Raw genomic sequence first — 26,900 nt, 5'->3', positions numbered from 1 at the left:
TTGCCTTTAAGGCACCATGTTAGGCTCATAAAGCTCTCCATGGATCAGGACCTGAGTAATTTAAAAGCAAATTTAAGCGGTGCTTTCCGAAAAAATCATTACGATCAGCCTCCCTTAGCCTAGTGACTACTCCTAGAATCAAGAGAACTGTGGTTGGAGTTTTTTTAGTCAACCTGCAATCTTTGGGATAGATTAGCCACACATCTCAAAAGTCAGACCAATTTCCTCTGTTTTCATAAGCAGTTGAAAACTTGGCTGTTCCCGCTTCTGTTATAATTCTCAGGGCTTTCTCTTTGTTTCCAGGTGGACGTAGATTGTGCAAGCACCAAGACGCCCTCTAGAAATATTCAAATGAATTAATCAAATAAGATCACTCTTTGTAATTTAGAACCCATTCCCCCTCTGGGTCTAATCACCTCTTCGGCACTGTGAAGTCAAAACTTACAGACCAACACGTTCATTAGATTGCTCTTCTGAAAACAGGTCTGTGTCCAAAGAGGTATTCAGAAGCACACTAAAGTGAACACGCCCTTTCATACCATTGTGTCAGACTGCTTCCCTTCTGTAAGGCCATCCAGAAAATGAGATTGGTGTTGGCATTCCATACCCATACATCCAGGGACACTCGAATGAGCCCTATCACAAATGTGACATTTGTGGCTGTGTTTTTTAGTAAATAGTTAACCTATTAGCTGAATGTAAAGAGTGGACTTAGCTTATCTCACATATCCTACAGCTGATTCCTCTGATGAAAGTGAGATTTGATTACTCTATGAAGAGGTTACTTCATGTGAGAGGGTTTGCTTTTTTGTTTTTTTTCTGGAGTTTTATATAGCGCGAACTTGACCCGAAGGTATCAGAGCACTTTACATGAGCATCAGTTGCTTTACATGAGGACACATTAATTTTTGTAAAGCAGGAGGACATTGAGTGATTTGCTCAGAATCACAGTATGTTGAGTGTCATCGTGGAGACTTGAACCCGGTTCCCCAGATTTGAGATCGACTCCCCTAGCCGTTACCAGAATAATGAAGCTGCTTTTTTCATATGAAGAAATGCATGGATGTCTGACGAATCATATAACTGCTGCTAACTTGTTGACGTTGTGAACATTTTCATATATTGTAGTACACACTGTTTAGACGGGCATCTTAATGCTATTTGTGTAGTGATGCTTTGTTACAGTGCAGGTTGCTCTAATGAGGAGGATTAACTTTAATCCTTCCATCAAGTCAGTCTGTGCTTGGACTTGCCTTCTACGCTGGGACATGTTCCAGGGTCTTGTTTTGCGTCTTCCCAAATTAGTTTTGTTGAGTTCCTTGAAGTTTATCTATTTACAAACAAATATTATTTGTCATTGTACTTTGATTCACTGCATCGTGCCACACGCCTGCCAAGTTGTGGGTTTTCAAAAAAACTGAGGATTCTGAAGGGAGTGTCGGGTCCAATAGCCTTCCCACCAACCCATGTGAGTGAGTTGTTACTCATGTACTAACGGTTAATCTGTCTGGGTGTAGTCCTTGTTAGATCCGTGGGAGAGTAGGTTTGCAAGTTCTTGTCAGCAAGTTTCTACATGTGTCAGGTTGCTGAGTCTGCTACGGCAAACCAATATTCTGTTCATTATGTTAGATGGCAGGTTACATCTGGTCAGCTAAAGTTCACCAACTCTTAAAAGTAAACTGGTTAAACTTGTACTAGAAACAACAGGAAGATTGCATATGTCGACAGAGTGTGAAAACATTTCATTAACATTTGCTTGAGTTGGTATTTCCGTGGATGCAGATGATGGTGGTGGTGTGCTGTTGGCTGGAAAGTTGTTGATTCATTTTTTAAAAGGAAGTTCTCAGATATATTGTTCTCACCAGAAGCGATATGGATGAGCTAAGAGACTTGGATTCCCCACCTGGAATCTCTACAGTGTGGGACTAAATGGTGACTTGGAAAAGGTTATCACTGAAATGGCAAGACTTGGGTTTATTTTTGGAGGAATTTCCAAAAATATTGAACATGGAAATATAATAACATTCAAATCTGTAACAATTTAACAGTTAACTTCTACCAGAAGAACCATATTAGGAGGTGTCCCTTGACTTCTGTTATGTTATATGGATTTGTACAGCACGCTATCACCTTGGAGGGTTTCCTGTCGCTGTGTAGGTGTGAGACTAACCTCACTTGAGGAGGGGGGTGGATGCTCTGATGTGTAGTGGCAGGTCGTTCCAGGCTTTTGGCGTGATGTAGCTGAAAAGGACCAGCCACCTGATCCGGTACTGTGTATGCGTGGATCGTGTGCAAAAAGTAGTCCAGTCGAGTGGAGTTATCTGGGTGGCTTGTGAACAGATATGCGGCTATTGAGGTATGTCAGACCTGTGTTGTGAAGTGCTCTGTATGTGTGTGAGGAGTTTGAACTGTGCTCATTTGTGTATTGGAAGTCAAAAGAGCTCCTGGAGGTGTGGTTCAATGTGTGCAGTGTGGGAGTTTAAGTGCAATTCTTGCAGCTAAGTTCTGAATGGTTTGTAGTTGTCTGGTGAGTTGTTTGCTGACCCCAGCATAGAAGGTGCTCCCATAGTACAACTTGCTTGTGATGCAGACATGGGTGCTAGTTTTACATGTGCTGGTCAGGAGCCATTTCAAGATTTTTCTCAGCTTCTTCAGGGTGAGGAAGCATGAGACAATCACGGCATTGACGTGAACGGTCATGTTGAGCTTTCTATTGATGATGATCCCATACTTCTCAGCAAGAGAGGTGGAGATTGGTCCTAGCTCTGCTGGTCACCAAGTGGTGTCCCATGGCGATTGGTTCTTTCCAAAGACCACAACCTCTGTCTTGTCGGTGTTGAGTTTAAGGCAGTTGACCCTCATCCAGTCGGTGACTTTGGTCATGCAGGCGATGAACTTGTTCTGGTACATGTCTGAGAGGGACAGTATAGGGCTGAATGTTATCAGAGTAAGAGAGGATATTGATGTTGTGAGAGAGGATGATATGAGCAAGAGAGATCATGTATGTGTTGAAGAGGGTCAGACCCAGTGAGGATCCTTTCAGTGCTTGACAGATGACGTTGTGGGTATCCGAGGTGTGAAGGGCCAGTAAGAGTAAGCAGGCTGTGATGGAGGCAAGGGTCTAATGGGGCCCAGGAGTGGTTGGAATGCATGAAGGTGGCAGTTTCTTCTATGGTGATGTCTGGCCAAGTGTATGTAGTTGTTTACTTGAACATGGCAACCAGTCTTGCTGAGAGTTCTTTCGGATGCAGTTGAGTGTTATAGTTGTCATATATGGAAGTAATCTTGTTGCAGAAGAACTGCAAGAGTTGGTTTGAGAGGTCCTGTGAGGATGTGATGCTATGTTCAGTGGCTGCTGATAAGGTGAAGAATTTGAGATCCACGGACAAAGCCTTACTTACTGTCCCCTGTATCCAATGGTCAAGGTGTGGAGGTAGGTCTTCCTCTAACCTGGATCCCTCCTATTGGAACAAACTGCCATACCACATCAGTTCGCGTACAGTCCATATTAAATTCAGGAAACTGATCAAGACAGATCTGATCTAACCTTGTGTTATATTCCTGCCTACGACGTGTCCGCATCACCAAGATACCCCTACCAGGGTAATTTGTGTGTGATATCAAATTAACATAACATAACAAAACAGGACAGCTACCACCAGACAGTGGAAGTGTGCCTGCAGTCCTGTACCTGGACTGTGGAGACCCAGTGCTCAAATTAGGAGAATAATGTTACACTTACAAATTCAATTAGGACCCTGTTAGTAAAGGGCTGGTGATTAGTTATTCCTGAGCAGTGCTGTTTGGTAGACGATAGAGGTGAAAGGTGAAACTGCAGTTCCTGTTGTTCAGGGTGAGGAGGATTCTTGGCAGGGCCTGCCCTTCAATCTAACTCGGATTATTTTTTCATTGAGGTTGAAGACAGCTAGGTACAGAGATCTCACACTTCTTTGTGCCCATGTTTTGAATACTCATCCTTGAAGGGAGCCCTTTATTGTTACCTGTTGCGAGAGCCATAACTTTGTACAAAATCTGTGTCTGGAGGGCAGTTTGAGAATAACATATGAAAGAGTGCCAACTCAAACCAGTCTGAAACCTTCAACAGTGAATCCATATCCCCTGTGTGCAAAATGTATTTAAAGTGGGATCCGAGCAACCCCCATATGTTCCAGGTTTAGTTTATTTTTTTTACCTAGGTAGGGAGTGCTCTGCAAAGCACTTAAACATGTGTTGTGCAACCAGGGCTGGTGTTTATCTGACAGCCAGCCTCTCAACGATGATGGAATATCCCCTGAGGTTTGCACTTTCTACTGGAGAAGCTAAGTAAGGGTCTGCTTGTAGTGTCTTGAAGCCTGCCTGTCGACTGAGAGAGAGAATGAGTGTGCCAGGTTTGGCAGGAGGAAAAACTACCTAGGAGAAGACCAGCATCTTCCTAGCTTCAGGAGCACCACATAGACTGAAGCTAGAAGTAACCCATTTCCTGAAGGGGCTGTATCCCGCAGTTGCTCAGTTCAGTTTCTGTGTCAGCAGCATAAGACTGTACCTGGACAAATATCCTGTGTTGTCAGTTGTTTGCCAAAGGTTGAGGAGACTGATGCCCTCATTGCCAAAGCTTTGAGTGAAATTTGTGTCTCGGTTGAAGCAGGAAGCCCTGATTGGCTTGGGGACTGCAAACAGCCAGAGATACATCAAACCAAGGGATTCAGCTTAAAGGCCACAACTGCCACTCCAGAACACCTTCCTACAGCTGGTCTGCATGGATGCCATAGCTGAAGACGAGTGTTGTCACAAAGTTACACCTCACCAACTTTGTCCTCAGCGAAGCTGTTGGCACAGGTCCCAATGGAGAAGATTCGCTGCTGGGAGGGTGGGACTGTTGACTGCATCTGCTACACTTCCTGAACTGCTAGAATAAGCAGGAGGTAAAATTGAGAGCTTAGTCTGCACCATGGATAATAGACTAAACGTGGCGAGATGAGTCAACGGCACATGCCAAGGCTTTTTTGCCATCTGTACCTGCTCCTAATCTTGTTTAAACTCATAGTGTGCAGGGGACTGTACCCTTAGAATTTCGACCTTAGTCAGAGGAAGGGGAAGCCCGAGAGAATACCGGGAAGAAGAAGGTGTAGCACCTCACTATTTTACGCACCTTAGTTCAAACCTGGCGAGGAACGGTGTTAAAGCCTGCACATTTCTTGGCATGCACATTGCTTTGAAAGTGATATGTCTTGCGACAGGAAGGCAGTGTGGATACTGAATTGCTGGTGAAAGCCGCTACCTAGGCATTAAGGACAAAAAGTTTTCTAACAGCTGCATTTCATAAAACAAAAAGCCGCCTAATGTAAGAACCTCTGTTGCGTTAAGTTGCGTCACACCTCACAATGGGTTTTAAGTGAAGATTGGAAGCTCATGTTATGTGTTTATCTCCTTTATTGAAATCCGATTGCGGCACGCTATAAGCAACCATCACGGTAGTAACAGAACCAACCAGTCTTCGGCATTCCGACCAATGTGAAGCGCTGCCTCTTTTATTGCTGCTCCCAGAGGTCAGGCCGGCAGCTTCCTGTATTAACAGCAGTGGGCCCGAGCCCTGGAGCAGACCCTTTTATCATCATTTACTTAATGCTGCCGAAAGATACTTTGATCCACAGCCAAGGAAGGCCTGGTCCTTCATTAATTTGGCATAGTTTGAGGCAGTGCACGAGCAGAAAAAGAGCACGCAAGTAAAATAAAGCACAGCCAGTTGACATGCAGGCTTTGCACAGCATGAGCTGATGAGATTCGAGTTTCAGACATAGAACACATGCAGCACATGTACGAAGGAGAACATACTATTCCCTCACACACACTGGTTTGCAGTAGTACAACCTTGCACGTTCGGCACAGGTACCAAAAGTACAAGGTTCCATTTTATTTGCTATGATGAGCATGGCAGCAGTAATGTAAGATTCCCTCATAAAAAAGTGAACACACAATGACTCCTGGTCAACACTAAACATGCAGCAATTCCTAGCCAAGAGACATACTCCTGCCTCTCGTTGTAGAATTCCCTGTACCCTGGAGAGAAGCTCTTGATCCCACACAGACTACAACCCCCAGTGGCTCAGGTGCACACCCATTTCAGGGGTTTCGTTTGACGTTTCTCTGCAGGTGTTATCAGCAGAGGCTGTTCTATTAGAGAGGTGAGATACTATCAGCCCGCTGCAATCAGAGCAACAAGTTACTTACTATCAATAATCCGCTCAAAGTGTGTCAAATGCCTCCCCCTGTGGTGGACAGGAACCTGCCATCGCCCAATATTCTGCCATTTCGTTTATTTTCCACAGACTGATCAGAGACATGTCTAGTAAGTCGGATTCAATGGAGTTCTGGCTCAGCATCTAACCAATATAATCGTGTAACATGGCGAAATGTCATGCACTTTCCTTCAATTTACAACCAAGTGTGAGACTCCTGAATTAACCAATACAACTAGAGAGCTGCTGTATTGCTGCTAGGGATCCAGTTTCCCTTGACCTTTCTCTAAAATACAAACTTTCTAAGGCCCAGACAATATAGCATTATTAGACCTAAAATATCTACCGGGACGCCCCCATGGACCATGTCTTTTGACTATGAAGCCATACATTTTTTGTCTAACACACCTAGCCCCAAAATTGGTAACATCCAGTGCTTTCATTACTCAAACAAAATCGCTATAAAATGTTGCCTTTTCCCTTTACCATAATCCCTGTTCCTCCTCCTAGACTGGTAATAAACAAAAACTCTTTGGGCCAGGCAATACGGTTGCCTCAGTCTATCCCTTCGCCAGTGGAATGATCAATTGAGTTATGGTGAAGTGCAACCAATAATGTCCCTTTTTTAATTTCTAACAACCCATGTCAATGCATGACCGAACCTGAAATACTCATGTTCATGTTCACAAGTAACACATCCTACATTCTATGTACTTGCAATCTTTTGATGAGTGTCCATTCTTACTGGCACTTATGAAATTTTGAATCCCCCAAACAATACCCACCCCTCCATTGCACCCACTGATTATATCTGGGTTGACACTCTACAAGAACTATGCATACATTCATACACATGCCGCAGACAAACCGACACAGTTCATTCTTAATGCGGGCATGCCTACTTTTTATGGAGTCAAGCCTTGGTTGCATTCATTGCACCAACAAAGTGCTGTGCAATGTTTCATAAAACATGTTGGTACATCTCCGCTGTGCTGCAGTCTTGGCACTGCCAGCGGTTGGCGGCCTTGGCATGGACCTACCCACTGTCTCTGCTTGCACATTGTCTCTAGGGTGAAATGCCTTGATAGAGAGCTGGTGAAGTGCTGAGACTGAAATTGCTGTTTTTACATTTCTATGCTCCACACCCTTGAGGTGTTTTGTACAAATACGTCAAGCAGACCCTCTCTGGAAAAGCTTCTCTGTGCTGCAGAAAAGAGGAGCATGCTTTCCAAGCGAGGGGGCAAGATGAGTGCACTTGGCCTATCAGCAGCCTCCCGTACCCTCGAAGGGCAAATGACATTGTCTGTTGCATCATTCCATCTCCAGTTGACTGGCTGGAGCCACTACTCGTCCCAGTCTGGTCAGCTAGATGTGATAACGCACTTTGAAATAACATTGGAAGAGTTGGATTTTCTCAGCAAGCTGTTTTCAGAAACTTATATTTGATAGAACTCCCCTAACCATGAGCAGGCCTGGAGCAGGCAGGTACACCAGACACTGAAGGGTATTTTATGGTAGCTCAATACCGAATTTGCCACCAGAAGCGGGGAGCATGGAAGGTGTTGGAAAAATGTAAGGGGTTGCAAAGGTATTTTTTTTACCAGCAATGTTCCGAATTTTCCCCTTTCACAAAGCCTGCAAAGTTTCATGCTTGCCCTCATCTGTGCCAATTTTTTCTGTGTATTACAAAATAATTTTCATTAAAACAAGTACTTCAAACACCCCTAGGGAGAATCCCAGTTCAAGAAAGAAGCAGTGATGTTCACAGTAAGGGAGTGCAATGTTTAAACTTTAGTGTGGACCATTTTACAGACTCTCCTGCCTGGCATGCCCTGCTGGTTATGAAGGGTGAATGACGCTGAAATCGGTAGCCATTGTTGTGGGATAGTAGGGTTCGATCACCGCAATTTGGTCTTTAACATTGCAATCTATGATAATTGCAGAGGAATAATTTGCAGAATATTTGCCAGGTGGGAGCTGTGGGTTTTGTCTCTCTGCAGGGTACATGGGACTCCAGACCCGTTTCTCCGACAGAGACCATGATGGTCTACAGACCAGGGAGGGATAGATCTGATCCGAAACTCTGTGACTGGGCAGAGTCAGTGAGCGAGGTACCGGCACTGGAGCACAAATGACGATGAAGCTCCTTCACTCCAGTGCAACCAGGTGTCTCTTGTGGTACATTTAGTAAATTTGGAATGCTAATTTCAAAAAGAATTTCCCCAACTTCTATGTACAATTTTGCATGTAATATATATGGCCCAATATCCATCTAGATATGTGGGGTTTGAACTGCCTTCAGGCGGGAGGAGGTTCGCAATATCAGCCAGTCCACCACCAACACGTCGCTGTCTACAGCAGCAGAGAAGAGTGAAAATGATGCAGAGAAAAGACTGCTCCGCCTACACCTGCCAAATTAAGAGACAACATGGAAAGAGAGAGGAGGCCAGAAACGACGAACCTTGAACTAGGGTTCCAACAGGAGCGCTGGTGCATGTGATGAGGCCACACTCAAGGGCCTAGAATCTGAGAGACGAGCACTGAAGAAAGCATTCTGGCAATAACAGTACATCGGGATTCACTTCAGGTGTTTATTTATTGAGTTGCTGTTGAATATAGTTTGGAACAGTGTGTGATTAAAACGATAACGTTGGACATAGAACCCCTCATTTATTATTTCGAACCTGCACCCTCTACAGGTCCACAAAGATGATTTTATAAGGACATTTAAGAAGCAATGACGCCATTTCCGCCAAAGATGGATACAAAAACTCCAACTAGCCCAGTGCTTGCCAGCCACTGGGTTATGCAGGCTCTGGTAGCGCTAAATTGGACGCAGGCTGAACTGAAGATAAAATGAGCGTGCGTTTGGTAGGAGGCCCTTCTTCCTGACTGCGCGAGGATCCGTTGCTGCACGCCGTTCTCGATCACTATCTGCGAGATCTCTCATCCCCAAATCGGAATTCATACCTGCAAGTAGGCCTGGGCGAAAATTTCGTTCCGTTCGCGGAAATTGCGATAATTTGACATTTTCGCGCTCCGCGGAGAGCGCAAAAATGTCAAAAATTCCGGTTTCCGCAGCTTGGCGATAATTTGTTTCTTGCTCGCGCTGTAAAATAATACATTCGCGCGCGATCGCCTTACCTGAATCCCTGCGTTTGCCGACAAGTTTTCTTGATCCGGTCGCGTTCTCCATGAGATGTTGTATTGTTTTTAGCCATTTGCGCTGTCTCGCGGCAGTTCGCGCCCGCAGTGACGTCATGCGTCGTGCGATCAAATCTTTCTTCTCGCGATCATGCACCGCGAGACAACTCAAAACAAGATGGCCGCGCCTGCAAGCAACCACTTGGGTAAGTTGGCGACCCGCAACCATGCAGAAAATCTCGCGAACATGCCGGAAAAAAACTTCCGCATCTTCGCGATATTTCCGCTTGTTTGCGATAATTTTAAACATTTTCGCGATAATTTGCGAAAGTTAATTTCGCAAATTCCGCCCACCCCTACCTGCAAGTCACATTCGGCACAGATCCAGCGGTAATCCGGTCCCGAGAGTGGAACTGTGCATCCTGCATGACCCAACAGCGCGTGACTGGCTGTATACGCGGCTTGTTGTGTTGCAGGAGACGCGATTTCTCGTCAACTTTGCACACTTTACCAAACTACGTGACCCGGTAAAAGCAAACCATATCTCTGCTTCGGTGAGCTCTTGTCTGCTAACATTGGGAGTGCTAAGGAATAGAACATGACACCCACATTAATGGTAAAGCGCCGGATGGAAGCAATACACTTGCAGCCAATCCTCCTGACATCTTGGAGAGTTTGTGGTCAGTTGATGTTGTGTGGGTGCTTCGTTGAGTAGAAGCGAATGCCGAGGGGTCTGAAGCGTGTGATTAAATCCAAGTCAGACACATAGGTGAGATCACTGCAGATGTGAAATGGAAACACTCTTTCCAGGTGGGGATATTGGAATGTATAGAAAAGCATTTCTTGGCCGAGAAAAGGACGCTGCCGCCTACTAGGAGCTTCAGAGAGTGCTGAGGGAGAGGTGTGCTCATGTAAGTGCTGGGTGATGGTGAATATTGTGAGTGAGTGCAGCATGAGTGGTACGACTGGGGTGAAAAATGTGCAGATGTGAGTTTCAGGTGAGTACATGAATGCAATGTGAGGGGAGACCCCATGTGACTTGGGTGAGAGGAGAGCATGCAGAGTGACAGGAGTGAGTGCAGGGTGGTGTGAGCAGTGTAAATGCAGAATGAATGGTGTGTCCCTAGGAGTTCCAGAAGACTATTGTCCCTGCATGCAGGCAGGATGAACAGAGAGTGCCTATATGAATGCAGGCTGAGACGCAGGCAGGATGAACAGAGAGTGCAGGCTGAGAGGTTTGTCAGTGTGAGAGGATGAAGTGCAGGGTGAGTGATGTGACACATGAGTTTGGGTTCAGATGAAAGTGCAGAGTGGGAGGAATTAATGCATGGTGAGTGATGGGGCTTGTTTGAGTAAGTTTGCAGTGTGAGCAGTGGGAGTAACAGGTAAGTGGTGTCACATGAGTGCACGGTGAGTAGTGTGCTCATGTAAGCTGTTGGACTTGGCCCTTCTGGCAGGTTCACCCCTGAACTTTTTGCTTTTTATTGGTGACTTGGTGTGGTGATTTTTGGTTTCTGCGCACTTTCCCTGTGTCCCAGGGTAAAGTGCGTGCGCGCTCTGAGTGCATGTGGTGAGATAGGCCTGCCCTCCCATAGGAATGCATGGGGAATGTATGTGTCCCTAGTAGTTCCTGATGCGTGGGGTGTGCAGGCCCGAGTTTGGTATGTGCGGACTCGTGTGATTGAATGCTGCGCGATGATGTGTGCGGCGTGCATGTACCTAGTGTGGAAGTGCCACTTCTAGAAGTGGGCACTTCGGTGTGCAGTGTAAAATGTGTGCCTTGTCGCATGATTGGCTGGTTGAGGTCATGTGACGGGCTAGGGATTCCCCAGAGTCAGGATGAGTCACCCAGTGGTGAATGGGGAGATCAGCAGCTAGATGGGTGGGAGGAGTACACCTGGGTCCTGAATAGGGCAGGGTTTTCCCCCACACAATGCTGGCTCCGCCCCCTGTGGTGCGACTGACGACCCTAGCCCTGCCAGTGAATAGAGTGAGGGGTGAGCATATCAAGGGTGCTCCCCAACCAGCTGCGACTGGTTTTCCCCCTCACCCTGAACCCAGAACAAAGGGTTTTTACTGTATAAAAATGGGGCTGTGTCCCCACAGAATCTGTTCTCTCCTTTGGATCCTGCCTGAGGGGGGGCTGCTGCTGGTGGGGCCCAGGAGGGACCGCCATGGGGGCTACCTCCCTGCTGGAGGGCCCTGTGTGCTGACCCCTGGGCCCTGCATTGCCCCTGGATACCTGGGGAACCATTGGGACCTTGTGCTGATCTTCTTTGTCCCTGAGAGCTTGGTGTTCTGCCTTGGGCGCCTGTGAGTGTTCTACTCTTTCCCTGGGAGCGCTTTTCATGGCGCGGTGCTCCCTGCAGCTGGGGAGGAGCGCTTCTGTCCCGTGTGGAGGGAATCCCTGGCGTGGGGATTCCCCCTCGTTGTGGGGTTCTGGCGGGTGCCTACCCCGCTTATTGTCCGTCTCGGCGGGTGCCCACCCCGCGTCATGGCCGCCTATTTTTATATTTGAATGAGCGGGTGCCCACCCCGCTGTACGATGTCATGAAGGAGGGAGCCTACCCCTCTTTGCTGCCAAAATTCGCCGCTGCCGTCCACAGCCCGCCTGGTTGTGGGCGGGGCCGCGGGACGGAAGCGGAAGTGCCGCCATTTTCCCCGGAGCCTCGCAGGCTCCACCAGAGAAGTCCCGGTCCCGAGATAGGGGACTGGGCAAAGACCGGCGCATCCAGGGACGGGGCTCTCATGAGGTGAGAGAGCCCCGCCAGTACAGAGAAGTCCCGGTCCCAGGAGAGGGACCGGGCGAGGAGAGAGCCCCGCATGTAAGGCGACGCTCCGGAGTCCCCGGAGACCGAGTCCTGCCTCCGCCTCCCCCAGCCGGTGAGTGTGCAACCCTTGTTTGTGAGCCCCGTGAGGCTCCAACGTGAAGGCAGCGTTTGGGGACATTCTTCGGTGAGAGCGCGAGTCGCTCCAACGTTGGGGGCACTGTGTCTTGAGCCACGAAGGCTCAGGGGGCATGAGTAATTAGAGCGCTAGACGCTCCAACGCGGAGGGCATATTTATGTTCAGAGTCCAGAGGGACTCCAACGGCAGCGCATTGTTTGTGTAGAGCGCAGTGCACGCTCCAACGCATACGGGGGCATTTCTTTGGCGATTGAGTGGCCCCAGATGGCAGCGGGCCACTCCCACCTTGCCCCACGATATTGATCAGAGCCCGCGAGGCTCAGGGGGCCACAAGTGTTTTCTTAGAGTCCAGGAGAGGCTCCAACCCCTGCCATATTTATTTAGGAAGGCACAGTGGTGCCCCAGCATCTCTCCAGTTGCCCAGCACTTAGTGGGCAACTGCTACGTTTAGGTTTTGGGGGCAACCTGGACTATAATGTGATTTTGGTGCTAGGAAATGTACTGTGTGGTATGTTTTGCGCACCCTGTGTTCATGCTTATGGGGGTTAGGAAATGGACTGTGTATAGTATGTTTTGCGCACCCTGTATTTCATACCTCTAAATGTGGTTAGTCCTGCCTAGGAGGTTGTTTTACCTGTTTAGGTTGATGGTAGGGAGAATGTACTTCCCTGTGCGATGTGCGCCCCTAGTATAGGTATACTTAGGTGGTTAGGTCTAATGCGTTAGACCAAGGAGGAATTGCATAATGTGATTTATGCCCCTGTGATGGATGCAGGATAGGTTTTACACCTGATGCTAGTGCGATGAGGCTGAGGTCATTATTGCGCCAGTAGAGACTGGTTGTGCTCTACAGTTACTTTGTGTTATGTTCTCTGTTTACTATTGGTGATTTGTGCTATGTTCTAAGTGCTAATTCCTGACGGTGGTCCATGTGGCCCTGTCCCCTGTATATATAATCCCTTGTAAATTCTGCCCGTGCCTGTTGGCACATTGTAAAGTGTGTTTTTTTATCTGATATGTTGTGTATAATACAAAGGCTATTTTTATAGAATACCTTGTGTGGAGTTTCCTTTGTGGTGGGCCTTGGGTGTTGTTGCTGGGTGCGCGCGCAAACGCTTTACACATCGCCTCAGGGATAAGCCTGTCTGCTCGTGCCAAGCTACCAAGGGGGTGAGCAGGGGTTATCTTTGGCGTGTAACTTCCTTGCCCTGACTAGAGTGGTGGTTTCTGCCTGACTTTGGCGCAAGCCTTAGCCAACCAGAAATCGCCAGTTCTAACATAAGTGAAAAGCCTGAGTGCATGGTGAGGGGTGTGAGTGCAGTGTGATCAATATGAGTGCAGGGTGAGTAGTGTGCTCATGTGATCCCAGGCTAAGTGTAGGGAGAACGGAGTGACTTCATGGCAAGGGGCATCAGTGCAGTGTGGTCGCTGTGAATGCAGACTGAGTGGTGTGCTTGTGTGAGTGCAGGTTAAGAGAAGGATGAACGGTGTGAGTACAGGGTAACAGCATCAGAGCGGTGTGATCGCTGTGAGTGTAGGGTGTGCAGTGAAAGGGACAAGTGAGTGGAGTGTCATGTATGTGCAAGGTGAGTGGTGTGCTCGTTGTGAGTGCAGTGTAGGAGGAGGGTGAATGGCATGAGTGCATTGTGAGCAGTGCGAGTGCAGTGTGATCGCTGTGAATGCAGGGTGAACATGAAACTAAAGGGTGAGCGCTGAGAATAAGGAGAGAATTGTCTGACTACAGGATGTATTCCCATACACCTGGAGTAACTGAGCATTGTATTGACGGCCGGCGTAGTGTTTCAGATATAATTTAAACTATTGCTATTAAGGCATCAATCAGGGATGGAGGGAGGAGGAAATAAATGATGTGCTGATCCTGCAAAAAACTTTCAGTCTCCTTATGAGTTGTCAGCTGATTGGATCAATACCGGTGCCACCAGCATTTTTATGTCCCAGCCAGTACAAATAAAAGCGAAATCACCTAAAGCCAGCATTTTTTTAGCACTTATTTTTGCATACTTCAAACAGCAAATAGAAATAGCACTTTTGAATGTACTCCAGACATTGCCCAGTGCAGCCCACAGCAGCTCAAGCTTCAGCATTCCAGGATAAGGCACATGAACTAAAGCCCTTTTAGCCCTATAAGCATTGTGCGCCTGGTCTGAGGGACGCAGGCAGTATAGCTCTAGTTGGAGACTTTGAAGTAGGTAATTTGGAATCTAAGGAGACTGCAATAATTTGAAGGAGTGCCAAAATGTAATCTGTAGACTGTTGAGAGCGGGGTCCCATCTAGGGTCCCCTCTTGCCTCTCAGTGTTACTGTCAGAACACAGGCCCGACCTTTATTTCACAGAGTTACATGCGCATGAATGAGCCCTGTATTCTGACCCTCACTGGTGACGTTTTAAGTGAGAAATCCAACATACAAGGATTGATAGTTTGAATTCAGGCCACAAAGAGTAGTTGCGGACATCATTGTTGGCAAAGTCACTGGTGAGCTAGAAAGTGAGCAAGGTTAGAGCAGTGTTGAGGCCTAAAATTCTGCACATCAGACCTCGTTCGGAGCTATAGAAAGTCGGAGTCCTGAATATTAATGCTGTAGTCTTCATTCCACCTCATGCCTCTTTAAGCCGCCACCAGACACTCCCTGCCTCCTTAGTATATGTACTGCCTAAGAGAGGAAGATTCGCAACACGAAAGGTTTCAGACAAATGCCTCTGCGGCAAGAAAGAGGATATGAAAGGCTTTATGTTGCTTTGCAGCCACTATGGCAAGGTCAGGTCCGACACGAAACAAAGATCGCTTTAAAAAGCAGCCTGGCAACAGAGCAGACCACGTATATTTATTTTATTAAGTGACCTTAAGGGTTCTGCAACCAGGCTCAGCTGGAACATACGCACAAAACATCCTACTGTCTATTACCGTTAGCCCAGAACCACTGTTTTACTGCTCGGACCTCTAAGGCCTGTCTCATTTGGCCCCAATTTTACAACATATAGCATTTTAGTCTTGTTTTTAATCTATATTACCTTTTATACCGTGTTTTTAATTTGTTTGTGCAAAAGGCAGTTATGTTTTGTACTATGGGCCAAAAGCACTTTAATAAATATCAAATATCCCAGCCTCTTTATCTAACTTTTAGACGTTATTTTTCATCCATGCTTTTCTTCATTTGCCGCTGTTTCCGCATCTTTATTGTAATTGTAAATTGTATTTAATTAGCTCTTACCACCCCTGATGAGGAACTTTCGGCAAGCAGCATGCTACTCCGGAACCCAAGATTAGAGTTAAGTAGTTGGTAGATTAGTCTGTTTTTTCCTTGTGGATTAGTTGGGTTAAGTTTGTGCTCTTGAGTTCTTGAGTATTAAGTAATGTTTTGGGTAGGGATAGAGTGATGGGAATGAAGGGCGCCACCCCTCCTAGGGGGCGTGGCGCCGTTAGTGGCAGCAAAGCGACAGCAGAGTAGAGATCATCCCTTCCGGGTCACATAACCCGGAAGGGGACGGGACTAGCTGGCAGAAGCCGGAAGGGCTTAGGGAGGAAGGAAAGGCCGGTGACCCCGGAAGCGGTTTTCGTGGGCGCGAGGCTTGAAAAGCCAGCAAGCAGGAATACGCCCCCTCTTTTGTCCTCTTTCCTGGCCAGGGTCGGAGGTCGCTTTCAAGTTGCTGCGGGACGAGTTGCTGCGGGGACTACGAGCGACACATCGGACGTCGAGGATTTCAACCGACTTCTTGGGCAGGTGAGCGGGCCTCACAGTGTGCGCTTACAGGGATGCGTAGAGAGGAATTAAATGGTTTTTTAGGTAATTTAGCCCGGCGCCGCAAGCTACGAACCTTAGCGCCGCATGAGTGCTCGGGGTATGCTGTGCGTAGGTCGAGGGGCGCGATCGGGGATAGATATCCGCATGAGAGTCCTTCAGTTACCACGAGGTGCTAGATATGAGTGCGTCAGTCTGGGTTCCATAGAGTGGGCAATGGCAGAGACACGGAGACAGAGGTACGAGGCAGGAGCGATTGCGACATTAAGCCGAGTGGTTTTAAACTGTGCAATAAGTCGTATGTTCATTGGTGCTGCGTATGCCAGTAAACCGAGTGCATTGCAAGGGACTGTGTATGTGTGACATAGCAAGCAGCCCTGAGCTGTGTATCTCAGGAAGCCACAAGGCCCATAGAGAGGCTTCGCTAAGGCCGCAGGAATGCTTCTACTGCTCCCGTAATTGAGGAATACGCTTGTGCCAGCAGGCGCGTTCACATATAGACAGGAGAATACTCTTTTCCGAGTCCGCTGCTAATGCCTTCGTTTAGAGATGCCCACTGTGCCTGCTAATACTGTCAGTAGTTGCAATATATGGGGCAAATTACTGCCTGTTTACATTAACCAGTGAACGAGTAAATAATGGTGATAGCAGAAGGCGATTATGCAACTGTTGTAGAGGGTTGGTGGAACACGCTTAAACAATAAGGCTAAACGGGCGATATAAAAAAGTTGCTTTGTTCACGCTGTTCTTGTCGTGCGCTCGGCGAACTGGCTCGTCTGGCTTACGTGGCGCTCCGGACATGCAGCGCAGCTAAGAAGGCACGAGTAAATGCAATGGTCGTTTTGAACCTATTAAGGCTGGTCGCATAGCACACTGGGCATTGTTATGGGGTGGAACTAACTTCTCTATTTCTCATTAAGTGCAGAATGCCACCAAAACGGCCAACGAAGGGCAAAGGGGCCCAGGCTAAAAAGGACGAGTATCTGGCGTTGACGGAGCTGCTGGAGTTCACGAAAGAAAAAGGAGTCGACTGGGCTCTGAAGAAATTAAAGGAAGGGGCAGGGACGGTTGCGCAGGAGAATTCAGGGCCTCCCTCAGATACAAGCGGAGGACCCAACTCGCAGAATAATGTTTCGCCGGCGGGTGTGACACCCGTCGCAAATGCGGGAGCGCCTGGGGCTCAGATAGCTGCGCCGCCAGTGGTCGCACATCCTGGCAGTGGCATCGCACAAGTGTGGGTTCAGTCTGGGGGGTTAGCGCAATCTCCAGGCGTACTGGCAACAACATCGCATGGCCAGGCCCTTAATAATTGCCCAGCGAGCGCAATGGTGCACTCAGCGGCTTACCCAGGGTTTTTGGGGTCGGTGGTTACGGGGCAATTCCCAGGCGGGGTGACGCCAGCGCCACAAGGGCAAACGGCCAGCAATGGCGCAACAGTCTCAGGGCCAACAAGCAACACGATTCAAGGGGCTGGGGGGCCAGTGGTGATGGGGCAGCCGACACTTGCTTACAGTCCCTTGATCTACAGGTCAGCCTCCATGGCTCTATCACCCTCAGCGGGCATCACATGGCACGTGCCCCTGGAGACCAAAGAGAAGATACTGAAAGGAGAGTACATCGATGTATTTGACCTCATTAATGCCGGGGTAGTCCCGGGTAAAGCCAGGGTAGGAAAAGAGGGGGAATACAAACAAAAGAAGGTATGGGTGGATCGGTCGATAAAAAATTGGATCACAGGTTTTGCCATTTATGCGGCCATCATGGCAGAAAGGTACCCCGCGGTGGCACCCCAGTTGATTAGTTATATTTCCCTGATTCATGGGGCGGCTTCCGAATTCTCAGGGACGGGTTGTTTACAGTATGACACCAAGTTCCGTCAAATGAAGGCAGTGCACCCTGAGATAGCATGGGACCAACGAGAAATTAATGTGTGGCATACGGTGTTCTATTCTACGGTCCCCCCGAATAAGACTAGTTTCCCGAGTCAGAATCAGTCCTTTCGGAGTGACAGAGGTGCAGGGGATAAGAAACAGGCCTGCTGGCAGTATAATAAGAACGAGTGCACCAGGGGCGCAACATGCAGATACAAGCACTGTTGCTCCTTTTGCGGGGGTCCGTCTCACCCAGAAACCAGATGTTTCAAAAAGTCAGGAAAACCGAGAGAGCAGCCGCCCCATAACGCGGCCAAAGGACGGCCCCCTCAAGCATCCGAGAAATCTGCCAACTCCAATTAGGATTCATGTACTGACACACCTCCTTAGCAAGTATGACAAATTGAAAGATGCGCAATTTTTGCATGATGGTTTTATGTCTGGTTTCCGCATCCCTTCCTCGGCCACCCCCGCCAGTGTTCCGCCTCGCGACCAAAATTCAGTGCTGCAGAACATGGAGGCGGTGGAGCAAAAAATCAGGAAAGAAGTAGCCTTGGGGAGGGTGGCGGGATCCTTCCAACAGTTGCCGAAGCCTTGTATGCTCACCTCTAGGTTTAGTACCCAAAAAAGAGGCAGGGAAATTCCGATTGATTCACAATTTGTCCAGCCCCCCTGGTCTATCTGTTAATGACATGCTTAATCCGGATTTATGTACGGTGCGCTATACAACATTCGACACCGCTATTCAGAAACTGCAGGCGCTGGGTGAGGGAGCCTTAATGGCCAAGTCAGATATTGAGTCAGCTTTTAGACTGTTAGCAGTACATCCTGAAGATACAAAGTTCTTGGGTTTCACGTTCAAGGGCGAGTTTTTCATTGACCTCTGCATGCCCATGGGGTGCTCAATCGCTTGTGCAGTATTTGAGACTTTCGCCAGGTTTTTAGAGTGGGCAGTGCAGCATTTCCTAACATCAGTTACATCTTATGGAGTTGTACATTACCTTGATGACTTCTTGTTTATGGGCCCCCAAGGGTCGCAGTCTTGCAGAAAGGCCCTGCTGGCCTTCCAGCATTTGGCTAAAGCACTGGGCGTGCCGTTGTCCGCAGAGAAGACTGAGGGGCCAACTACGTGTTTGACATTCCTAGGCATTGAAATAGATACCAGAGAAGGGGTGTGTAGGCTCCCAAAGTCAAAGGCGATTGCATTCAAGGCGGCCATCGACGCCTGTTTGGGGGCTCGGAAGGTGACACTACACCAATTGCAAGTCCTAGTGGGTCAGCTGAACTTCGCCTTGAGGGTCATACCGATGGGCAGGGCCTTCTCTAGGAACATCGCAAGGGCGATGTCGGGGCTTCGCGCCAAGCACCATCACACTAGGTTGTCAGCAGAGGTAAGGAACGACTTGGCCATTTGGAAAGATTTCTTGGAAAACTTCAATGGGTCAGTGATATGGCAAACGCCGAGTAGTTCCAATGTCGAGTTAGAATTGTTCACCGATGCGGCAGGCAGTGTGGGTTTCGGCGCAGTGTTAGGTCCCAAATGGTGCATGCAGCATTGGCCAGAGGAATGGGTAAGGCATGGCCTGACACGGAATATCACCTTTTTAGAGCTGTTTCCAATCATTGTAGCTTTGCATGTGTGGGGAGATACACTGGCAAATAGACATATTGTGTTTTGGTCTGACAGCATGTCGGTGGTGATGGCAATCAATAATCAGAGAGCGAAATGCACCTGGATGCTGCGCCTTTTAAAGGAGCTAGTGTTGCAATGTTTACGGCGCAATGTATTGTTCACTGCTAGACATGTACCGGGAGTTGACAACTTAGCCGCTGACTCCTTGTCCCGTTTTAAGTTGGCAGAGTTCCGCACCCAATGGCCGCAAGCAGACAGAGAGATGACGAACGTCCCGGCGGGGCTATGGAAGCTTGGTGCCCCACTGCCTCTGAATTGATAACAGCGTCTCTGGCCCCCAAGACTAAGTGTATGTATGAGAGGTCTTGGCAGTTATATCAGGATTACTTAAAAGGGGTGGGGATAGTGAATGTGTTCTCCCCTACGAGCGTGTTGGGGTTCATAGTACATCAAAAAGCCAGCGGGAAGTCAGTAGCAATGATGAAAAGACATTTATCGGCAATAGCTTTGTTTGCCGGTCTAGGGGGGGCCGCTGACCCAACAAAGGACCTTAGGGTGAGGAGAGCCATGAAGGGCTGGGAACGGCTAACCCCGGGGGTCAAGGACACTAGGAGACCCATAGTAGTAAGCAGGTTGGTAAACATCCTTGAGATACTGCCCAAGATTTGCTTCTCGCCATACGAGGCGCAATTATTTAAAGTAGCATATGCATTAGCCTTTTTTTCGGGGCCTTCAGGATTTCCGAACTGGTTCCTGCCTCTAAGGCAGACAGGGTGGGGGGAATATGGTGCGAAGACCTAATCATGTCGGAGGAAACCCTGGGAGTCAGGGTCCGGAAATCAAAGACAGACCAGTTAGGTAAGGGTACTTGGTCCCAATTGAGGGCGGTGAACGGGGCTACGTACTGCCCAGTAAGTCTGACGAGGGAATTCCTACAAATTAGGCCCCAGGGAGGAGACAGTAGGGTTCTGTTGCACAGCGACGGTACCCCCCTCACTAGATTCCATTTCAACAGGGTATGCAAGCTTGCTCTGATCAGATTGGGCGTAGACGCAACTGATTTCACATCTCATTCTTTCCGCATCGGGGCGGCCACAACGGCGGCGGGTCTGGGGTTACCTGAAGAGACAATTAAGAGGGTAGGCCGTTGGAAGTCTGCGTGCTATGAGCGATATGTTCGCCCACAACTAGTTTGAGTCTTTCAGGTTGCCTCCTTTGCCTTCCAGTGTCCTGCTTTGATTGCGTTCCATCTCTACTACTCTAGGTGCTACGGCTCGGAGGGCTCAAATATGTTGGTGCGGCCACTCCTTTATTCGCAGGGCGGGACTTGCCTTCGAGAACTCACGCGAGGAAAAAAGACAGGAGTTAAATGGATTCAACCACCATTGGGTGGGGATAGGCGGACAACATCTAGCTGAAGTACCGAACGATTTGCGGGGGGCCTTGAACAGAGGCATGCCCACCCCTGATCTATTAGTGTTACATTCTGGAGGCAACGATATGATTCCTGAGGGCAGGAGGGGCGTAAAAGAGTCCTTGTTTTCAGTCCTCGCAGCGGTCAGGAACATGCTCCCGAATACGTTATTGTTGTGGTCTGAAATTATACCAAGGCAAGTTTGGGCGCGAGGAGCTCCTCCGAGGGCAGTGAATAAGTCAGTAAGGAGGCTAAACCAGTCAGTGGCGGAGATCTTAAAGAAATCAAGCATCCGGACCATAAGGCATAAGTTGATACAAACATCAAGGTTAGAACTTTATGCGGCGGACGGGGTACACCTGTCCGACGCAGGTAATGACTTGTTCATACAGACAGTGCTGGGAGCCATTGCGGAGGCATTCGAGCGCGGGGGAGGGAGGTTGAGTCGGCCAGTAAGCACCTCTCCCTGTGGCGGGGTCCTGGGCAAGAGGAATGACAGGGACTCCGTTAGTAGGTGCCATTTTTGACCCCAGAACAGGTCCGGGCTGGCGAGAGATTTGAGCTGACCTGCTGGTGGCTCTGGATTCTCTAGCTCTACCCTGGAAGCCGTTGGTGGTCACAAGTGGTGGCAGATTATTTACCTGCGGCTCTGTTGACCGGAGGGCGGTCAACCTAAGGAGAGCAGGCTATCTTGGTTGTGGCCTGCTGGCACAGCCCGAAGGTCAAGCAAAGGCCCCTTGGAGAGCGGGTTGTAAATATAATGATAATGCGTGATTTTGAGATTTATTTAAATGCTGTGGTGTTTATAAGAAAAGTGTTTTTAAAGATTCTACAATAAATAAGATAGGCCAATAGAATAATTGGCCAGGAAGTTAATTTAATAAAACGTACACACTGTGAAGACCAAAGCCGACTCAGGTGTCTCCTTGAGAGAGTGGTGATGGGAGGTGGGGGACAAGTGCGCTTTGTATGCCATCTACGGATTATAAAAGGGGAAGTAGTAAGTTGTTGTTGGAAGCAGTGGACATGTGCACCTGTCAGTTGGGTGAATTGGCTAAAAATGAGGGGGTAGTTTGAAAAAGATGTTCAGGTGTACTGTAAATGTGTGCCTGTTGGTTGGAAAAATTGGCTAAAAAGGAGGTGGATGTTTGAGAAGGATGTTTGGGAGTTCATGCAGTCAGAAAGGTTTGAGGCTGAGGGGAATCGTTTTTTTTTTTAACCACAATCAGGAAAGTTTTAGTGGTTGTAGTAAACTCCTCTATATACATATTTATGCACATATATGCTTAGGAGTAATATGTGCATTGCACATGTATCTTGTCGTGAAGTATGCAATTTTTTTAACCAAATAAATGAATATATCTTATACATACATAGACAGACATGACAGTAAAGTTTTAGTAGCAGCCATACATTCTGCTATTTGTACACACATACTAACTTCAAAAGAGCAATATTTACATGGTCTGTTATACTCATGTATCTTGGGTGCAGAGACACAACTAGAGCCACCTTTTTTTGGGGGGGTACTACAAATTTCGGGTGGGGGGGCTAATTGTTACAGCAATAGACAGAGTGGAGATGAAGGGGTAAAAAAACAACAAGGCCTCCTTAACATGTAAATGGTCTTTAAAAGACCTGTGAAGTACTCGGGTGCGGCTGAGATAAGCTAAAAATACTGTCTGTGTGTGTGTCCGTTAAGCTGTCCCAGCTGAAGCCCTTTGAGCCCAATGGGCATTGCGCGCCTGCTTGGGTGCAATATGCACTTTTAAATATATATTTTTCCCCTTACATAAATGTATCTGTTTATAACAGGAAGCACATTTCAATGTATAATGACACATGTATAACAACAACCTCATCGACATAATGTGAGAAGCATAGTTAGTCATGTCTGAGTACAAATGCACTGTCCATCTATACGTGCATACAAAGACATATATATATATATATATATGCATTGCGGGCGCGCGAGTTATAGTTAGCTGAACTAACTAGAACGGGGGAATTTCAAGGGTTTTGTACGAGTGAAAAGTCCAGCTAACTATAACGCCCCTGAAACCTATGTTTTCTTCAGTGAATTTCTAAGGTTTTTTAATTGCTAATTTCTAACTATAACGTGCCTGAAACCTATGGTTTTTTCAGTGAATATATATATATACACTCAGAGAGATAGAGACTTTTTTATATCTAAATGTCTTTCTCTTCCTGTTTCTTTCCCCCTGTTGTGGCTTTTCTCTGACTTGCTCTGGATTAAAGTGTGTTGGGTAAAAATAAGTGCCGATCTCCAAAAATGAGTGCTGGTGGGCCCCACCTGCGACCACTGGGTCAGATGATGCACTGGTTCAGAGTGAGCTGTTTTATATCCATTATAAGGTCCGGTAGAGGAGCATGTGTAACGCACTGGCAAGGCAGTGTCTGGTGTGTGTTTGTGTGCGTGTGTGAGGGAAGGTTACATTGTCACTAGCTGTGCCATAGCTGGAGTGTATTTCTGTGTGTGTGGGCACACGTGTGTTACAGAAACATACGCTGACACTGAGGTTGCAGAACCTGTAGGTTGCGAAAGAAACCTACACTGACTGTCACAGCCTGAGCTGGACCCTGGGTGTACATACGTTTGTGAAGGAAGCGTACAGTGCCACTGTCTGTGCTGAGCCTGTACTGTGTGAGAGAAACGCGCACTGCCACTGCACATGCTGCCAAGCGAGGGTGCGTGCGTGTGACGCTTGCATTAGTGATGCGTGTTATACCAGCTCTCTACAGGACGGCCGCTTGCCCTATCACTGTCTGTGCTTTCGCTGGTGTGTGTGTGTGTGTGTGTGGTGTGTTACCGCATGAGTTAAATACATCTAGCGGTGGGGGTCTCAGCGCAGTTCTCAGGAGTGAACCTCAGGTGATGGGGTTTAGTGGATATGTCACCTGCAGAATTTAGAAGACCCGTGTTGTTATTCTCGCTGTCCTCACTTGAGCTGATTGTGGGATCTACGCATGACTTGCTAGTATTGTACTTTTCAAGAAAAGGGCAGGAAGTAAGCAGACACAAGGTTTGAAAATAAGCAAGAAGATGATATAAGATGCAATCAAGTTCCTTGCCGCACCCTTTGGAAGCAGAAGACAGGCGCGTTCAACGGTAACGTAATTTCCTTCGCTGTGCCTCACTTCACAAAGTGGGATACTTTAGAACACTCATTAATTCATTCAAAAGTAGTGGGTGTGGTGTAATAAACGGCAACTCCATCTTTAATTCATCTATTTGCGAGATATCAGTAGCACCTAACCAGGCTAGGTGCTCAACATTCCCAAACATTTGTAGCATCCTCAGCAGAGAGGCCATGAACTGTACGGGTACCGTCCCCTTTTGAGAATGTTTGACATTCACCAGTAGACAGTGTGGGGAGTCATACTGCTATGGAGCACTTTAGACCTCTGTGCTCATCAGCCTGAGTAAGCGCTATAATGCAAACCCTTTAACCCGCAGGCACGCGGCGATCGCCTAGAGGAGTTCCAGCTGGCAGTGGGCGCTATGCAGAAAGGCGCTCTCTTGTTCTTACCTCGGTAGGAGGTGCCCAGAGTTGAGGACGCCGAGGAGCGGGGTTTCTGCCTCCTGACGGTCATCAGGACTTGCTCCTTGACCCGCTGGTCCCCTGACATGCCATTTATAAGCTTCTTGTCCGATGGCAGTGCCAGGGACGAGTCGTTCTGTCCCTGGAAAAATTCGTAGGCCAGGGCCGTCTTCAAGTGGGCTGGAGAGGTGAGCATGGCGTCCGGTTGCAGGGGGCACAGGCTCTATGAACAGGTGGGGACAGAAAGTTTCCAAAAAGAGATACTGGCAGCAACCAGAAAAGGGCTCCTATGGTCCAAAGTAAAAGGGTACTTCCACTGCGTACTTCTCCTGCTGGTGTTTTGTGGTATGTGCACGGTGGAGCTCTGGCCACCCGGCCCACGCCCGGGTTATATATCCGCTCCCAGGCACCACCCTGCAGCAGGGCGCTGCACAAACCCAGGGCTGCAGGAGGCGCGGCGCAGCCTCTGACAGCGCCTGTCTGTTATTTATGACTCAAGTGCCACAAGGCAATAAAAGGCCAGGTAAAGAGGGAGAAAGGTGGAGAGGGCGGGGCCACCAGGGGAGGAGAACAGGGAGGGAGAGTCGGTGGAAAGGCGAACTAAAGCTCAGTAATGGCAGGGGAGGGCCAGGGCTGCGCACGGAGGACAGAGCGCTGAGTCAGGCACCCTCGCTGTCTGCACCTCAAATCTGCACGCATTTACAGTCTGCGCCCGAAGCTACCCCCATTCACTGTCTCAGATCTACTCTCGTCCACTGACTGCACTTCAGCATGGATTTGTTTCGTGACTCAGTCTAGAACTCAAACTGACAGCCCTCTGCATCTCACATTGACCTCACAGCCAGCACCCCCAAGAGGCACTCGGGTACATCCCACAGATCAATTTGCATTTACTGGAACCCTAAACCGTCACTGTCTTCAGCGGGCAGTTTGAATTCAACCTCTAACCCCAATTTCCCTTCACTACCTGGACTTCAATATGCACTCATTACACCTCAACTTTACAGGCATATTTCGCCGTCTACAAGTTTATGTTATGATATGTGGTGTTATATTAAAAGATTTGTAAAGCGCACGTCTACCCATGGATCTGCACTCGCAATTTGTGCCGAAGCCTCACTCTGCACGGCCCGCAAACTGCCTTTATTATCTGACCCTCCGTCTGCACTCCATTTGAACTCACTCTGCATTCTCTCTCCCCTTCTCTCCAATCAAGTTATGCTCATCACCACATCCTGTTCTTTTTGGGTCCATTCTAATCCTGTGAGCAAAAATGTGTGACATGATACTTTGCTTATGCAAGTCTGTGAACTAGAGCGGACGTCTTTGCACTGTCGTTAGTAAACCGCGAAGTTAAAATCAGTTTAACACAGCTTTTCACCATTCAGGGGTTGATAAAGTTTTCTCCGCAATTACAGTTCGTTAAATAAAAATGATTTGTGAAGTCCCTAGGCTCTATGGAAGAAGCAAGGTCCGCTCTTTACGACTTTCAGATCTAGGTGAACACCAAAAGAATGAGTGAGCACACCTTCCCGAGTTTGTGGTTTGTACCCCTAGAGAGATAACTCTTGGAGAGCAGTAAAATGTAAATGTTCAAATGATTGAAATCGTGTATAGTTAATTGAAACATTTTCACGCACAAAAGGTAAGACTAGACACACAGTACTCATTAAAAAAGATTCCGTTTTACACAGTATTCAATATAAAACGTAGATCAAGAGTCTGCCTGAATTATATTATTAAAATTAACCTACTAGCACCCTTCAAAGACTCATATGATTTGATAAGATAAAGTGCAGGTGTTAATAAAGTGCTTGCGGGCTGATAAGTGCCCTATCTCGGGAGTATGCCTTATGACACCATATTATAGTATTCTCCCATTCTTATTCATGTCTGTTGGAAAATGAGTTACTGGTTGAGGGGGAGTGAAACCCTACTCAAGCAGCAACCACAATTTCTGTCAGGGTGAAACACAAGCACACCTCAAATTAACCTGTGATTAACCCTCTGGCAGCTTGGCCCGAAAACAGTCAGACTTAACGTAGAGGCAATGTATAAAGTATTTATGCATCACTTCAAACAATAATAAAGTGAAAACACACCACAAGAAAATACCATAACAATCAAGGAAAATGGAGTAAAATGTAAAAAATAATTTGACGCAAAAAAGACAAAAATCGAATCAGTAGTATCCAGAGATATTTAATTTTTAAGATTTAAGTTAAGTATAGTGCCTAAAAGCACAAAGCACCACTCACAGTTATCTAGTTATGCGAGACCAGGTGAAAGTCACAAGTTCAGGCCGATTGCGATGGAGCTTGGGCCATATACAGGGACCAGGTCAGTCCGCTCACAAAATTACCTTCTAAAGTC

At 47.7% G+C, this 26,900-nt stretch overlaps 1 protein-coding gene across 2 annotated transcripts in view; it reads right to left on the bottom strand.

Moving 5' to 3' along the window:
• The window catches only part of PKP1 (plakophilin 1), a 331,092-nt gene extending 306,065 nt beyond the window's left edge, over positions 1–25,027 (bottom strand). The window contains exon 1 of one of the 2 annotated variants that reach the window (XM_085643643.1): positions 24,516–25,027. In XM_085643643.1, coding sequence (XP_085499769.1) covers positions 24,516–24,723 — 208 coding nt within the window. In that variant the 5' untranslated portion in view covers positions 24,724–25,027. The remainder of the gene's footprint in view (positions 1–24,515) is intronic. The other variant, XM_085643638.1, reaches the window with a different exon arrangement.
• Between the last annotated feature and the right edge of the window lie 1,873 nt (positions 25,028–26,900).

Source organism: Triturus cristatus, chromosome 1_1 (assembly GCF_964204655.1).
Source record: "Triturus cristatus chromosome 1_1, aTriCri1.1, whole genome shotgun sequence".
Taxonomy (NCBI): Eukaryota; Metazoa; Chordata; class Amphibia; order Caudata; family Salamandridae; genus Triturus; species Triturus cristatus.
This window is presented reverse-complemented; position numbering and strand designations above follow the sequence as displayed.